The 17,087-nt window shown below is 48.0% G+C and overlaps 1 protein-coding gene across 8 annotated transcripts in view; it reads right to left on the bottom strand.

Moving 5' to 3' along the window:
- Positions 1–206: 206 nt before the first annotated feature.
- Positions 207–17,087, bottom strand: part of PPP2R5C (protein phosphatase 2 regulatory subunit B'gamma) — a 131,603-nt gene continuing 114,722 nt past the window's right edge. For 6 of the 8 annotated variants that reach the window (XM_030883356.3, XM_060295297.1, XM_060295298.1 and 3 more), the window contains 4 exons: positions 16,129–16,256; positions 15,350–15,451; positions 13,315–13,387; positions 207–2,669 (listed from right to left, as the gene is read on the bottom strand). In XM_030883356.3, coding sequence (XP_030739216.2) covers positions 2,538–2,669; positions 13,315–13,387; positions 15,350–15,451; positions 16,129–16,256 — 435 coding nt within the window. In that variant the 3' untranslated portion in view covers positions 207–2,537. Of the gene's footprint in view, positions 2,670–7,920; positions 8,038–13,314; positions 13,388–15,349; positions 15,452–16,128; positions 16,257–17,087 lie in introns of all 8 variants that reach the window. The other 2 variants (XM_060295301.2, XM_030883357.3) reach the window with 1 other exon arrangement.

The following is a 17,087-nucleotide window of genomic DNA, read 5'->3' as shown; positions in this document are numbered from 1 at the left end:
CAAGTGTATGAAGTTTCTCTTCATAAACAATGTCAAAACAAAAAGTTTTGAATTACAAAATGTTAAAAAATACGTAGGTACTTAACATTTCACTAAAGCATAAAGTTACAGATATTTTCTAAAGAAAAATAATTGTGCCACTTACCTATTTTTGCTGTTTCTATGAACTTTTTTTATTCTGTACATAGGACATTTTGTACAAAATATGAAGTCGACATTTTTATTACTCATTACCATAAAACAAAGGTACAATGTATGTACAATATTAAAAGGAAGCCATACTAAAGCTGCACTAAAAAGACACTCGGAATAGTGACATTTCTGATGTACAGATACATTTCAGAAAGAGTGAAGATGCCAAACGCAGAACTTTATGAAGAAAAACAGTCACCAGTTTATTTTCAATGTAGTACTTCTGAAATCAGTTTGGTACAGAATAAACAGTGTATCTATGTAATAATATGTCAGTTGAACAATTAGCACAGGGAATCTGAGTACTAACTAGGAAAACTTTCATAGGCCAAAATATTAAATAATACTCTTGTCAAAGAAAATTAGTTTCTCTCAAAACTTTTTTTTTTCCCTCCCTTTTTGGTGAATGTTTGTCTTCAATAAAGAGCAGAAGTAAAACCTAGACAAAAAGATGTTCTTATCCGTTGAGCTTTCCACATCACCCAAACACTGGTATTCTGCTTTTTCCCTAGGGCAAGAGGAGAGGCTTCCCAGAAACCTCTGTCACAAACATAACTGAGAACATCCAAACCAAGTATATCTGAGAATCTATCAGCTAAAGACGGAAGTTCAAACAATGGTTTATCAAAATACATAAGACGCTGCTTTATACAATAAAAAGCACCCTTTTTCCCTCAAAAGGAGAAGGCATCTAAACTTTTTTTAAAGGATAAATTTCATCATGGTGAAGTGGATGGATACTTCCTGCTCACAAAGAGGGCTTCTCCCCTTTCAGCCGGGGCAGCTTCTAATTTAGCACTTGCTTGGAACACCAGAAATCCCCTCCCTCCAAATGATTTTCCTACAGGAAACAAGGAAATAAACATCATCAAAGGGTTTAAGTGAAACCAACGGGCAGCAGGGACCACAGCTGCACAGGGAACCACGTCTGCTTCTCACAACGTCTGAGTGGATTCCCAAGACCTCAACTGAAAAACAGATCCTGAAAGAAGCCACGTTTTACCTTTGATGCATCAAGACATTTAACATCAAGTTATAGAATCTTATGCCAGAGACAGAAGAAACTAGAATCACTGGTTTAGAGCAGCAGTACGCATCTCAGATAGCTTTCAAGCAGGATAGGTAAGTCAAAATACTGGCCACCCGGAGAGAAATAAAGAACAAAGCGTTAAGTTTAAAGATTTTTCTCCTCGTGCTGTTCCATGACAAACAAAAAGCTGAATCCATGCAAGGAAGCCTGAAATATTCAGCAGCACTGAAGACCGAGGAAAACTCAAGACGCTGTATTTTCCTTATGAGGCGTCTATTACGTGCGCTCTTTTCAACAGAAAGAGACTCCTTGGAAGCCATCGCTGCTGCCGCCTCCACGAAGCCCTCAGGGCCACACTGCGGGGAGGGGGGTGCCTGCCCACGGCGCTGTTCCTGCTACTTTTGCCCAAAGGCAGCGGTGGCCTGCATCAGGCCCGAGAGCTGGCCTCACTCAAAATGATCTCGTCCTAATTTTCTACAAAATGTGGAATTCTCAGAGAATATAATTTTATTAATTGAAGAGCCTTGTTCAAGGGCAACAACGTGTAAGCAGAGAGAAATCATTCTGCAAAGAGTAAAACACGAACACATCACTTTAAAATTCCAATTCCAGTCAAGAGAAAGCTCTTTTTAAAACAAATTTCTCCTACGTGCTCACTCCCGGATCCTGGTCCTGGACCGCAGACTTGGAAATATGGCTTTAGCGATACGCAGAAGCAGCAGGACGTGGTACGCGTGGCATTGGTCAAAGTAAAGCAGGACCTTAGGAAAAGACAGCGGCCGGGGACTGTCGTGTCACTTTCCCAGTTGAGCGGTGTTGGAACGATGACAGCAAGGAACCACTTCAATGAGATTAAAAAACAAAAACAACCCAAAAAACCCCAGAAAGAAACTGCTGGCATTAACAATCACGTGGAAACAATCTCAAGGGTTGTAAAGTCTTAAAAATAGGTAATACTTGTTTAAAGTGCTCCTTTGATTTGAAGAACACTGATGTTACCATTGGACCACCTATCTTAAATGATCGCGAATTCCATTTGGGGAGAACGTGAAGATGATGACTAGGGTGCTTTCCTTAGCTCTGATTTTGGAAAACCGGCTTACTTGGGACCGTGCAGGGGACACCATGGGCGGCATGTGGCCCTGGGTGGTCACCATTGTTTGAACTCCTAGTCTCGAGCTGAGGCGGAAGGATGTTATTGCCTACGGAACGGGGTTGGAGAAAGCTTTGACTTGAGTGTAACTGATTTGCATGGCACACAGAGCGTGTACTTTCTACAGACCGGAGCGGGGCTGGCGCGCGCACGGCGTCGGGGCTAGCGCCCGTCCTGGGGGACCAGCTCGTCAGCACGGCCGTGGGCCTCCAGGGCGCTCTTGGTGTGCAGGTCCTGGGGCAGCTCGGACTTGCGGCGCACCAGGGGCCGGTCCTTCTTCAGGTCCTTCTGTGCCTGGAATAAAAACGCACGGCGTTGGCTACAGACCCAGCGACCCGGAAGTGTGCTCGCTCTGCCCTGAGTCAGCGGTGCCCACACTCAGCGCCTCCCTGGGGATTTGGAGCACACAAAGGGCGGGATGTCTCTTATCACCCTCATTAACCAAGAACGCCTCAATTATTAAAAGTAACCCAAGGACGGCGTGCATAATATTGGCATTGTGGTCTTCTAAAATGAGTAGTTTTGTACAGAGCATCGAGTACCGCTATTTTGCAAATTCACCAGTTTCAGTAAATCCCGTAAATGGTAAAATCTTCCTATTTCACAAAATGTTACCGAAGTCAATTTATGGCTATGTCCCTTCCAGAAGCATTTCAGGAAGTTGAAATTTCCCTTGGAGGTAAATAAAAAGAAACAATGAATAACATACTTAAACTGGACTCGAAGCCAATAAATAACAGGTCTAAAACTTCTATCAAATTTGAAAAAAGATACTTAAAATGAGAGGTATTAAATGGGTCATGTAGGGGGAAAAACCCTCTAGAATTCAGAAAAACTGTATTTAATGATTTGTATAAAATTTCCTAATAAGGGTAAGATATAAGACTCCCACTCCATTCCATTTTTTTCCTAAAGTTAGGACATTTTGGTTTTACTCAACAAAACAAAACAAAAACAAACACCCCAAAACAAAAAACCCTACATGAATCCCTTTTTGCATGGGGATTTAGAGATCTGTGTCTGCAAAGAAAGGCGGGGGGGCCCTGATATGGGGCGTTTATACACCGAAAGTGTCCATTTCCAGGCATAATAGTTAAACAAGTTATTCGGTTTTGGAGTAGGGCCATTGCAGCAATAGCAGTATCTTTGAAACAAAACAACGAGCCACCTATATCACCTAGACACAGCGTCCAGGAAGCTGCCAGCACATGAGGAACTTTAACCAGAACCCCGTCTTCCTTTCTGTTTAGTGTCTCCAGCAAAGGGGAGATTATATTTAATGAGAAGAAGTTACGTTTGTGGTGGTGGTCAAACTCCTACCAGAAGAAAACCTGTATTAAGTCAATCACTTGACAACAGAAAGAACGTATCCCTAACCACTCCTCACAGCACCCAGCTTGCCAACATCGGTGGTACGACATGCAGAGTGTAATTCTCTTTGCGTTAATGAAATAGCCAAGGCCTTGCAGACGCCATGTATGAAAAGTGCACACTTTTGCAGAGCTAATGTTTCTTAGGGTTCTTTGCAAACTTGTATCTGACAACCTCAATAATATCAAGGTTTGTAAGGAATTTTCCATGACATCATTTTAGGATTATTTCTAGAACTGTTATTTGAATATTAACGTTCATTTATGGCAAAGGCAGGAATTCTGGTATTTTTCTCCTGGGAACTAATGTAAGATGCCTTCAGGACAACCCCGCCTGTCAGGAGACTGTGGAGGCCCCTCCGTCCCTGAGGGGCTGCCTGTCACGGTCACAGTCCTTGTAAGAGTGGTCTCATCTGTGGAGCGTGTTTGCCTTCGACCAATGCAAAACTCAGAGGGAAATTCTACCCTGAAGTTTATGTCCATTCCAGGTGGAGCTGTAAAACAAAGCGAAGCGAAGCAAAACAAAATCAGGCCTTTCCCATACTTGAAATATTTAATAAATGCTGCAACAGGCATTCCAAAGAGAAGAAACATTTTGACAGAAAATGCCTGGAACCAATAAATGCAAGTTGAGAAGGCAAACATGACCCCGGAAGCTTCTGGAAGGACAGAGTGTGATGGACCCATCTGAGCCTTTCTGCATAGCCATTTAAAACCAGTGTGTAAAGCAGAGAGCAATTTCACAAGCGACAAGGCGGGAAAAAAAAAAATCAGAAAAAGGGGAGGCAGGAGAGTGGGACATCATGCAGACGGTCCCTCTAGACGAGTGACACTGGTGGAGGGATGTGTGGGCCGAGCATGCTGTTGACGGTGGGCAGACAAGACAGACGGACACGCTGCCCCAGACGCCCCTACGGAGGTGCGAGCCGGAGAGAAACGGCCTCTGTCTGCAGCAAAATGGCAACGCTGAAAGGCTAAATCTATACAGTAAATGGGAAAACGACATCGGGGTGGGTCATACAGAAGAGCGCACGTTTTACTACTGAATTTAGGACAGAACTCATCAAAAATCTCTCGAGGGACCAGATTTCTCTGTCTTCACCATCACAAGCTGGAATGACAGGGAAAAAAGGGAAAATACTTCATGTACATAACATTGTCAGTGATTTTCCTAAATATAAAAGCCTTAAATACACTTCTACGTACTGAGTAAGGAACACCTTCAGTTCCCACCTTCCGTCTTTCTACACCTTCCTTAACTGCATGGTTGACACTGCTTTCCTCCCGACCGACTGTTAAAAATGAGAATTGTAAAACATTTTAAATGTCTCTGATATAAATGTCATTCACATGAACGTTACTAGTTTATTTTGGAGGTTCTATATAGGGTTACACAATCTTCTCAAAAGAAACCCAAATCATGGTTCCGACAGGTAAATAGGTAATTGAATTCCTCCACAAAATTCCAACCAAGTACATTCCATTAGCATTAGGGTCTCCTCTCCCGGTTCTCCGGCAACACTGTCGTTTCCCTCACATGCATCCCGAGCCCACATTCGAATCATTTCAAAGAAATGCGGGATTATTTTGATATTTGGGGGAAATTCAATTGACCAATAGAAATCTACAGTAAGTCTTGAAATTGGGTCGTGTTAGTCTTCCAACTTTATTATTTTTTCAGAGTTATTTCGGCTATTCTAGGTCCTTTGCATTTCCATGTGAATTTCAGAATTAACTGGTCTATGTCTTTCAAAAGAAGAAAAGTGCCTGTTGGGATTCTGACTGGATTGCGTTAATTTTGGGGGAGAACTGACGTCTTAACAGCATGGAGTCTTCCAACCCAGGAATGCGATCTGTAGAGATCTAAATGTTATGGGTAGGGGGATGATTTTTGTAAGAATGTCAATTACACAGAAAACTCAGTCATACAGTCTAATTTCAAAAGTCATGAAAACAAACCAGCAAACTGAAAGAGCTCTCCAAGCAATGTCCTGTCTACACGTGGTGTCTCACAACTAACGAGGAGATGACTACAGAGGCTGCTTCCTTCGTAACTCCTGCAGGGAAGGAGGGAGACACGCCCTCCTCCAAGGGCCGCTGGAAGATCGGCCACCACGGAGATACTAGAGCTGACTTTCAAAGGTAGCCTTACTCAAGATGAGAATGCTATTTTAATTTGCGTTCCTTCATCTCCTACAGAGTAAGCCCTAAATCAGAAACCACAGGTCCATAGATTACGTAATTATGTAATACGTTCCTTACATTTTGGGCATAGTTTATTCTTTTCCTAGCTTTCATTATCAAGTCCAAGGATGTACCTACCAAAAACAAAAATCCTCCAACCCTAAAAATATTTAATGTGTAAAGACTGGCTTGTTAGACATCAGTTTCCTTGTCTACGTTGTACGGCCCGAGTGACCTAAAGACTAATATGTGGCCACAAACCCCGGGCAGGCTTGCTGGTAGCAGGGACCCTGATTTTGATTTCCTCCGACCGCCTTCAGTAACGAGGCCAGTGTTCACGTCTTTCAACCCACCTGAAGCCAAAACATCAAAATGGTAATCAAAGAGGTGGCCTCAAATTCCTTTCCAAGTTTAAAAAAAAATTAAGAAGTAGGAAAACTAACACCCCAGAGAAAGAGGGAAAGATAAGGATTTTCACGTTTTTTATTCAATCTGTTCACTGCTAAGAATATTGCGAGGAAATTATGGAATCCAACTGGATGAAGTAAAAAACGAGTTACTGCTGTTCTTGCACTGTATGTTTCGTGTTTGCGTCCACCTGCTTTTATCTTAACCTAAGGCCAAGGACTAGCCGGGCAGGAAGGGGCAAGGACGGGCCAGTGCAGGTGCTTTACTCTGGAAGCACCAAGGGAAAGGCATCTGGCCTGGCGCTGCCTGGTCGGAAGACGATGCCGGCCACATATGGAATCCCAGATTTCCTAGTAGCCACATCGAGAACGTGAAAAGCAACTGATGAAATTTATTTTAATAATATTTTAAAAATTTAACCCAGTAGATCCAAAATACTATCATCTCAACATGTTGTCAGTAACAGAAAATTATGAAGGGGATGTTTCTAGGTCCTTCCCTCACACTAAGCCTGGGAGCTCCCGGGTGTGTTTTGGGCTGCAGCACGGCTCAGTGCAGACGGCCACATGTCACGTGTGCCTCAGGGCTGCCGTGTTGGGCAGTGCAGTCTGCATGGTCTAGAGCCTGTGCTCTTGGTGATGCCTGATCCTGTCTGATCAGGTGGGGAATACAATTTACTTGAGTTAAAAACAAGTAGGTTAAAAAAAAACCCCTCTCTGTCTGAGCTCAGAATGACACCATCATCTAGAAACCATCTGCATTCAGTATGCAGTATAATTTTAGCCTAACTTGTTACTTTTCAGAATTGTAGTGCTGGATGTCTTTAGGAATTCTTAGCTCAAAGGGGATTAAAGTTTCAGAGTCAGAAAGGGCCATATCCCCAAATCCAGTTAGCACTTTATCAACTGCAAGGATTGAGAACAGGAGGTACAATCAGAGACCTACGGCAACTGCGAGGCTCCTTATACGTGGGAACTCCACCCACTACCCTCTTTAAAGCCTAAATCGCAAAGGTTCCCCATTTAGCGATAGGGGCCTTTCTTTGGATCGCCACAAAGCGGAGACAAAACCACTTGAGTGTGGGTATTGCGTGAGGGTCCTGACAGAGCCCTGACCCTGGCACAGGCCTGCGAGGCAGCGCGACCCTGCTGTTGAGAGGATGAGGGCTCTGCCTGATGTCCTGGGGCCCGGGGGCCGGCAGTAACTGTGGAGAAGTAAGAGGGGCGCCTCTGGGCCAGAGCAGAAGTCGCACGGGGGCAGAGGGCGCAGAGGGGGAAGACATCACCGCAAACCTCTGAGTCTTTGCTCTCGTTAACATCTGACTGCAGTGAAGAATTGGGATTATTACTGTTACAGTAAATGAAGAAAGACATTTCAGGCACATGCTTAATCCTTACAAACTGTTTCTACTAGTTTGATCTCAGACATACGGGTGAAAGGTTTCCTGTAAGACTCCCACCATGGCATTTTTCACTGTAGCTTGTACACAGGAGGCACTGCTGTCTATCACATCACTAAGATCACAGGCACGTCTTAAGCAAGTCTCTAAGGAGCGCGTCCAGCGCAGCTCTGTGCACTTTTACCTGGCGAGCCTCTGCGTTCACTGTCTTTCTCAGCATCTGCACATCTTCAAATAAAGGCCCATCTGTCTCCACTGCCACCGGAAGGCTCATGGTGCTCGCTTGACTACACACTGCGTACTGCAGTGCAAAGCGCCGAGTCACTCTCGGTCAGGTCAGCGCTCAGGGCTCGGCTCCGGGGCTCCTGGCCCAGGCCACCCCCCGCGGCCCCTCCTGAAGGGAGCCCACGTGCAGGGAGGCGCTCCCTGCCCGGCCTACACCTGCAGCGCCTGGGCCCCGGGCATCGCCTCACTCCAGACTGTCCCAGCCCCTTGCTGGGCAACGCCCCACCCTGGAGCCTCCAGCCTGCTGACTCCCCGTGAGCCTGGATCTGGTCACGGGAAGCTTCCCGTGGAAACCTCCAGCCCCCAACCTCTGCACACAGCCTTGCCCTCCTCTATCTGCCCATCTCGGCATTTTCCAGACTCGCCTAAACCCCATCACCGATCACACCCTTTTACTCACAGCCTCTCTGCTCTCCTCCCAAACAACACAACCCCGATCGGTCCCACAGCTCGCACCTCACTCTGCAACTCCGTGGCCGGCCCTGCGGGAGGCCTGGTACGCCCACGTGCCAGTGGGGTCCCCTTGGCTCCGCTCCTGTTCCCCACGGGGCGCCCTGGGACTCCACTCTCTTCGGGGTCTGGGCCAAGTCAGGCCCTGCTGTGAGCAGGACGGGTTTCTGACTTTGTTTCTGTGAGTGGGACGTGGGTATGAGATCACTTTGGAGGTGGCTGTGACGGCGCGGGTGAGCTAAGGCACACGGAAGGCCCTGACTGTCCTCAGCATTTGGCGGCCACTCTCTGTGCGTCTGCCGCGAGCTGGGCGCTATTCCAAGCACAGCCTGTAAAGTGTCTGCTATGATCCCACTTGGCTGACGGGAACGCTGAGGTACCTACGCTAACCGCGGGGCCCCAGGCCAGTGAAGGGGGAGCTGGGGTTCCGAGCCACAGCCTCGCACCCCTTCCCCCACGCCCTGTGCCCGGCTCGTGCCCTCCTGGCCACAGCGAGCCCCTCTGCCTGGGGCCCCGCGGCACCCACCCCTACGACCCGCCTGGCCCACCACCTCCCTCCTGCCAGGCGTGCGAGCGACCAAGAGGGCCGCTCAGCTCTCAGCAGCCCCTCCCGCCCCCGACCCCTCGGCTCACCCCCGCGGCTCTGGGCCTCGCCTCTCCGACGGGACGCCGGGCACCAGGCTGTGGGTGACCGCTCTGCGGCCACGCGGGGGCCACCATCATCCCTGAAGCTGCCCCTCCCTGCCTGTGGTGCCGGCCGCCCCCCGCTCCTCTGTCACTGCTGGGAAGACAGTCTGTACCCCTCCTCACGCCCCGAGGGTCTCGCCGACCCTCGCCCGCGCCCCCCCGACCCCCCCACCGGCCCCCGTGGCTGCCTGGCCCAGCCTCTCCACCACCCTGGGAAATGCGCCGCTTCCTCGCGGGAGCCACACCCTTGGCTCTGTTTCCTCCACCCGATGGGCACCCAGGCCCCCGCGGCGCGCTATGCCTGCCGCCCCCCCGTCAGCCCCGTCCAGCAGCGGCATCTCCACATGTTTCCCCAGGAGCCCCCGAGTGTCCGGAAGAGCTTCCTGAGCGCAAGCCTGCCGAGGCCACTAGCTCTGGATGACGCTGTGACACCTGCACACTGTTTTGGGCATAAAACCCACGCGTCCTGCCCCCTCTCCAGCTCTGTCCCTGACACAGATCACACCCACCCTCCCCCATGAGTGACGCTCCGTCTATGAGCAGCTCGGTTTCCCAGTCGCCCCTTCCCCTGCCTTGAGTCCCCGGCTGGTTAAGCCCCTTAGGTGAGCCTCTAAGAGGCTGGCTCCGCCTCCAGGGCGCCCAGCACTCTTGGGGGCTAAGGTCCTGGTGCCGCGGGGACGCCTCGCCGTGGCCACCCTACCCTCCAGCCTTCCTTTACGTGTCTCTAAAGGCGCGACCAGGCCTCTCGCCAGCATTGCCGGCACAACCCCCAGCGCGTGCTATCATCCGACCGCGCGGACTGGATTCTCTTTGCTTCCATCCTGGCTCCCCTCCTTAACACCTGGGGCCGTGTCTCATTCTCAGTTTTGTTTCCTGGGAAAGCGCATTTGGGACACGCAGCTGGCACCCATCTGCCCAGAGAGGTGGTGACCTGCTGGGCGCAGGGAGCTGGGGTCTGCACGGCGCCTTGCCCCCTGGGGCTCAGCTGGGCGGGGCAGACAGAGCAGAGACGCTGCAGTGCTCGGGCGGTGGTGCGGGATCTTCAGCTTCGGCCGCACCGAGAGGACACCAGCGCTCTACACGGACCCTGCCAGCGGCCGTGCCTAGAGCAGTGCGGGCTCCGAGGCCCTGCTGGGGCTCAGGGCAAGGAAGAGTACGCACAAGGATGCTACAAAATGCCTACAGGAAATCGATGTCACTAGCAGGCTCGGGGGCAGAGGATTCTCACTAGGAATAAAAACCTTCCCGAGGCTGAAGGTCTTGACAGGTGAAATAAGGAAGGCCCGTTTCCCCAGAGAGGCTCATCTCCCAAAGGAAAGGCAGGCAGCCAGACTCTGTGCCCTGGGCCTCCTAGGGCGTCGTCTTGTCATTGCAAAGGGGCAGAAACACTGAGCCAGAGCCACACTTAAAATTCACAGAAGTGCCTTGTCTTCATTTCACATGATCCCCACAAAAGGGAGACAGGAGCGAAACTGTGACATGGCCTCTTTTGGTGGACTAGGAAAAGCGTATTTATGTTAGAAATCCTCACTACGTTAGAAATCTTCACTATTAAAATCTTCACTTTAAAAAAATTAAATCACATTAAACATTAAATAAAAAAATTAAATAACATGAAAAAATTAAACCGCCACAACTGCTAAAACAGACACAACTCAAATCCTGAAGGACCACAGCTTTCCAAATCCCAACCGGCCTAAACGGGGACCTGCTTTCACATCTCCAAGCAGACAAAAGACTTAGCCTGTGAAAACACAAGGGTCAGCATCAGGAAGACTTCTAGGTACACGCCAGTGAACAGAGTGAGGGATTGGGAACCCACCTAAAATAAGGAAGCTATTAAATCATTTCTCAAAACGGCAGATTTGAGATGGGGAATCGGGCTTCAAAAACCCACCTACGTGTTTTCGTTACGGAAGTGGCACGCAAGCTGTATTACCCACAACACGATTTACTTTTTGCTGCTGTTGTAAATGGCAAGCAACGACTACAATTTAGAAAGGACTTGAGAGAGGGTGAACAGCGGGTACCAAGGCCCTCGTTTCCACTTGGAGACATTAGCCCACGAAGTACTTTCCGTTTCAGACACTGCTCGGTGGACTGGAGCATGCGGACAGGACCTGCTGGGGTGTGGTCACAGACGGTTTTCACACGCAGACGCGAGCAGGACGGCGCTCAGGTCAGAGCGCCACAGCACAATGCAGGGGTGAGCGCAGGCAAAGCCCACCGCACTCAGGCTGTGGCCCGAGACATTTTAAAACAGAGCAGCCAAAGGAATAAAAATGTGATGTAAGAACACTTAGGAAAAGTTCAGAAAAAGAGAAATGAGGACAATATATATTTTGGAAGGAACATCTGTTACAGCACAGCAGTGGGGCCAGGCCACCTTTGCTAACACAGTCACAGCCAGCTCTTCGCTTGTAATGTAAGGCTTTATGCGATTTTCTATGAGATTATTCCTATTTTCCAGGTAAAATAAATAAAATCAGACCCTCTGATCTGTATATAGTTTACATGTTTTTCAAGGGTGTTGATTTCAAGGGTGTGTGTGACGGGGTCCTTGACGACCCTGATTGGGACACGTCTGCCCTCGGCACGGGGCCGTCTGGACAAAGTAAGACGGCCTGGGCCCCGTCGGGCAGGGTCCATCCACCCACTGCCCCAGACGTATGCTTTTACTGTGTCTTACAACAAACGTCAGTCAGTATTTTAACCTCACGTTCAACATAAATTCTACTCTTAAGAGTACATACCCAGGGGCTTCCCTGGTGGCGCAGTGGTTGAGAGTCCGCCTGCCGATGCAGGGGACACGGGTTCGTGCCCCGTTCCGGGAAGAGCCCACATGCCGCGGAGCGGCTGGGCCCGTGAGCCGTGGCCGCTGAGCCTGCGCGTCCGGAGCCTGTGCTCCGCAACGGGAGAGGCCCCAACAGTGAGAGGCCCGCGTCCCGCAAAAAAAAAAAAAAAAAAAAAAAAAAAAAGAAGTACATACCCATAGCTATCTACCTAAATTAGCTACTACACAGTTTCACATGCTATTTTCACATAAAATAGCATTTCTGTGTAAGAGCATGGAATAAAAATGGTTAGAAAAACGCCAGTTACTTGTTTCAGGTGGCATCAAGGACATACACTTAAGGATGTCATTCAGTTTTCCTATGGTTTGTGTCTTGATTATAGTTTTATCAGAGGAAATACAAGTCAGCATGTTGTTATTTAGGTATTAACTCTGTATTCATGTATCACTTTTTATTAAACATCAGAGAGATTGAAAACCCACATAGCAACTGAGATAATAATGATTTATGCATACCTCTCACCAAAGAAAATAAATAGATAGCTTGTAATCTGGTTCACTGTATTGAACCTTTCAGGATTTTAGGGGCAGCCGAGTAGCTTTCCTCAGAAAGTAAAATCTTTTCTGGGGAGCTAAGGACAGCCTGAGAATTCTTAGTGTGGCAAATGATTTTCAGTGATAATCGGACAGGCACATAGCATCAGAAAGAACGTCTGTTGGGACAGGGCTCCAACCCCCAGCCCCTGGGGGTCAGCCCGAGGTAATGCATGGGGGGACACTGCTTCAGTGCTGGCAGTTCCAGAAGACACGTCATTGGCGCCCACCTGCCAGGGCGTGCTGGGATGGGAGAAAGGATTAGCGGCTAAGATGACGGAAGTCGGTCACCTTTTAACAAGAAAGGCTCAGCCTGCAGAAACCTCATTTTAGGAAAGAGGACATTGACTTCATACTTAAATCTATTTCAAATCTAATTTCTTTTCCTTTAGAATTAATTTGATATTAAAAAGAAAGGAAAATATTGTTTGAACTACAGCATCTATGACATTTGAGAAAGCAAATTACAATCTTGGCCCAAAACAGAGCTTGTATCCTGACTTTCTTTTTACCACAGTGTATTCATAAGGTTCGTATCTTATTTTAAAAGCATAATAATAAAAAAAATGTCAATTCTGTGGTAAAAACCTTTGTGGGGCAAAATAAGTACTTGTACAAAGTTGAAAAGTATTTTTATTGCAGATATTTTCATATACAGTGTTAGTGAAATTGATTTCCCTCCCCTCTCACGATGAATCCACACTCCTATCTCATAAAAACATTCAAGTTACACCCTAGACGTTTTCATGTTACTCTCTTTTTTAGTACCTGGGGGTTTGCTTTGGCTAGGTTTTCTATTTTAACCCATGCTTCTTCTCGTTCTTTCATTTTTAGCTTCTCTCTGAAAAATAGCAAAATGTCATCGGTGTTAGAGAAAAGAATCAAATTCAAGAGAGAAAATGTTAAGGGGGAACGTGGCCAGCAACACAACACCTATTCCCCTTTGTCACTGTCTGGTATTATTCCATGTACGTCACAGTGGTGACCACAAGGTACATAACGGGAAAAAAAAAGAAACTGGGCTTAGAGGAAAAGAGTTAAAAATATAAATACACCAAAATTTTAACATGTCTAAGAATTTAAGCTCTTAGAAACACTTGCACAAGCACATCTATGTCTCCTTCCTTCCCCTTGTTTTGTCGCTTCATCACAGGACATGTATGATTTTGGTGAGAAGCTTACATACCCATGAAAAGTGAGACCACACCTTAGTGTGAAGGAACCAGGTGAAGACGTCCTTACGGAGGCGCAGCCTGTACGTCCACACCAACAAGGCACATGACCTTCAGCACATGACTTGTCATGGGACCGACTCTTTTTTTTTTTAATCTAGTAAATGTGCTACATGATCTTTAAGGTCCCTTTCAGAAATGGGATGTTCCACGAAAGAGGATGCGCCGTTAGAAAAGCCCCGATGTTCACGGATTTCACACCTGGACACTGCGTTCAGCTGAGGCAGGAATGGGCTGGGCAGCCCGAAGGCTTAAAGAGCCCACAGCCGGGTTCCCTGTGCCCCTTCCTGCTTCATTTGTCACTGTCCCTCACACACTACGTCTTACTCATTTGTATTCTGCTGTCTTTCTCTTTCCACACCACCCAGAATGTAAACTCCGTAAGGGCAGAGGTTTTTGTTTGTCTCATTCGCTGCTATGTTGCCAGAACCCGTAACAGGGCCTTGCACACAGGTAAACGCATACCGTCTAAGGAAAGAACGTGGCACTTTGTTATATGTGTACTGTAATTTGAATTACATTCATTCAAAGTCTATCTACCTCGGCTCCAAGTGACAAAGAATCAGATCTGCTCACAGTCCACACCTGACTCTGAAGATGTGGTTTTGATAATTAATGAATCATACTGTTACGAGCATAGCCTAGGGACAGAGTCATCTAGCACAGCGGTCCCCAACATTTTTGGCACCAGGGACCGGATTCGTGGAAGACAATTTTCCCATGGACTTGGGGGTGGGGGAGGGGATCGTTCAGCTGGGAATGTGAGCGACTGGGAGCAGTGGGGAGCGATGGGGAGCGGCTGGGAGCGGTGGGGAGCGATGGGGAGTGGCAGAGGAAGCTCCTCTCGCCCTCTGCTCACCTCCTGCTGTGCGGCCTGGTTCCTAACCGGGGTTGGGGACCCCTGTTCTAGCCTGTCCCCGGACAGATGTGGGTTCTGCAGTCCTCACAGCATGAGAGCAGGGCCCTGATTTTGTGAAGGACTCTGGCACTAGATTCCAGAGAACACCCGAATTTATGGAGATCAACAAATTAGAATAAAGCTATGCTGGATGAAGATTCCTGCTCTTTCATATAAACCTTACAGGATACAGCTCAAATTCCTGCCTGACAAACGTGAAAAATGACTACACGTTATTGCCTTTAAGTGTCCCCTGAGAAAAGCAAAGACCCTGAAAGTTAAATTCGTGACTATACATGCACTTTCTGCAATGATTAAACTAGTAGTGTAACGGAGAGAACAGCTAACTTTTTTTTTTTTTTTCCTGGCTGCACTGTGTGGCTTGCAGGGTCTTACTTCTCTGACCAGGGATTGAACCTGGGGCCACTGCAGTGAAAGTGCTGAGTCCAAACACTGGACTGCCACGGAATTCCCAGAGAATAGCTAACTTTAAACATGTTTGCTTTGAAAATAAGTTATCATAACAAAGTTTTAATTTGCTTTTCAAGTACAAAAGGGCTGATTTTGCTTTAAAGTGAAGAATACCTTTTTAGGACAAACTAATGGGAGAGGTTTTTTAGAATTAAGGAAAAAAAAATCCTTGAAAGAATAACTTCTGAAAGGAGCAACTTACTTCAGTTTCTCTGCTTTAAACTGCTGGGTGCAGTCATCAAATAGTTTTTGGTTCATCTCCATGAAGAGTTTCAGCGCGTTGTATATCAAGCCATGTATCGTCCTGTAACGAAAGCTTCGTGTTGAAACTCAGAATGCTTCATCTCTTTTGATCTGTCTCCCTTCCCTCCTCCACCACAGACTGTTTCCTCTCCCGACTTACCAGCCCATTTCAATGGCCCACATTTCACAAGTACCAGTTCAGCAGAGAAAATGACATGGCATCCATACTGACTGCTAAGGTCTCGGGAGATGACCACTGAGTAAATCAGTCTGTTCATCCTCAGCAAGTGAGAGAACAAAGGAGAGAAGCAGGGGCAGATGTCAAGAGTCCTAGTGGTGTTTAGGTTACCTGCTCTTCTCTCTGGCTCCCCAGGGTGAGTGCCAGCAGGGCTCTGGGGCCCCCGCGTGTGGGGTGGCCACTGTGTCCCTGCAGGGATTGAGTCCTGAGGTTGTGACAATCTTTAACTGTTCCGGAGGGAACTTAAGAGGCGGCCCGGGAGATGCTGCTCCCGACCCCACCCGGGATGAGATGGGGGGTGGGGAGTGAGGCAATGCGCCCTACGTGGGCTCGGCACGGGGATAAGGACGTGAACGGAAGGCCAAGACACAGCCCACAAAGAAGTCAGCGTCTTGTGTTTTAACTGATAGTCAGACTTGGATTCAATCACAATTGAAGTATCAGCAAAATATGCAAACTTTAAAAATGGCCGGATCTGACGGCAGCCAGCTCTCTCTTACTTGTTCCAGTGGGTCTTTGAGTTGCGGTACAAGGATGGAAACATGATGGGCAGGATCTTGGCTGCATTGTCACTGATGAGACTCATGATGTACTCGTTATTCCAGTAATACAGCGCTCGCTCTGCCACCTGAAAGACGGAGGGCGTGACTGCTGTTTTTGATGATCAAAGTGCTCTATTACATATGTAAATAGCAAAATGAATTATACTGGATTGGAAAATTATTATTTCTACAAATTAAAATACTCTACAGACGGTAATCCTGAAGAGCCTTCAACAGAGAGGCAGATGATTTCCTGTCTGTCAAGATCACTGTCACTCATTTTTTCATGAGTTCAATGAACATTTCGGCTAGACATGGGCTAGATGCCGAGGAGACAAGTCAAACGAGTTCATTTTACCTATCCGTCAGCCATCCACCGCCCATCTATTACGCGTCTACACCACGGGCAGTGCCGTCTGGCACTGAGGATTCTGCAGTGAACCAGGTGAGGCAGAAATCCTTGCTTTCGTGGAGCTTACGTTCTATGGGGGTAAACAAACGATGGGCGAATTGTCTGACTTGCTAGAAGTGTTAAGTCGTGTGGCGAACAGCAGCAGGGGACGGGAGGGAGTGCTGGCATGTGTGCGGAAACATGGCTTCCGCTTAAAATGGGTGGTGGCGGAGCCTGTCCCTGCAGAGGCACTTGAGGGAGGGGATGTGAGATGACAGCAGGGAGGGCAGCAAGGGAACACGGGAGGGGCGGAGGCCACCGAGGCGGCCAGTTCTGAAACCGCCGGCAACGCAGACATGGGTGTCAGCTGTGCGGACACATCTCCCCTCTCCCGCTGGGCTGCCGACTCCCTGGTGACTGTGAGGCTTTGCTCCTTTTGTGCCTAGATTTCTACCCTGTTCACGATGAGTTCACAACAAACACCGTCTCAACGATACAAGAGGATGGGGTCCCCAGTATGTTAAAA

The sequence above is a fragment of the Globicephala melas genome, chromosome 2, assembly GCF_963455315.2.
Source record: "Globicephala melas chromosome 2, mGloMel1.2, whole genome shotgun sequence".
In the NCBI taxonomy this organism is placed as follows: Eukaryota; Metazoa; Chordata; class Mammalia; order Artiodactyla; family Delphinidae; genus Globicephala; species Globicephala melas.
Note: the sequence above shows the minus strand (reverse complement) of the source record. Positions and strands in the feature narration are given on the sequence as shown.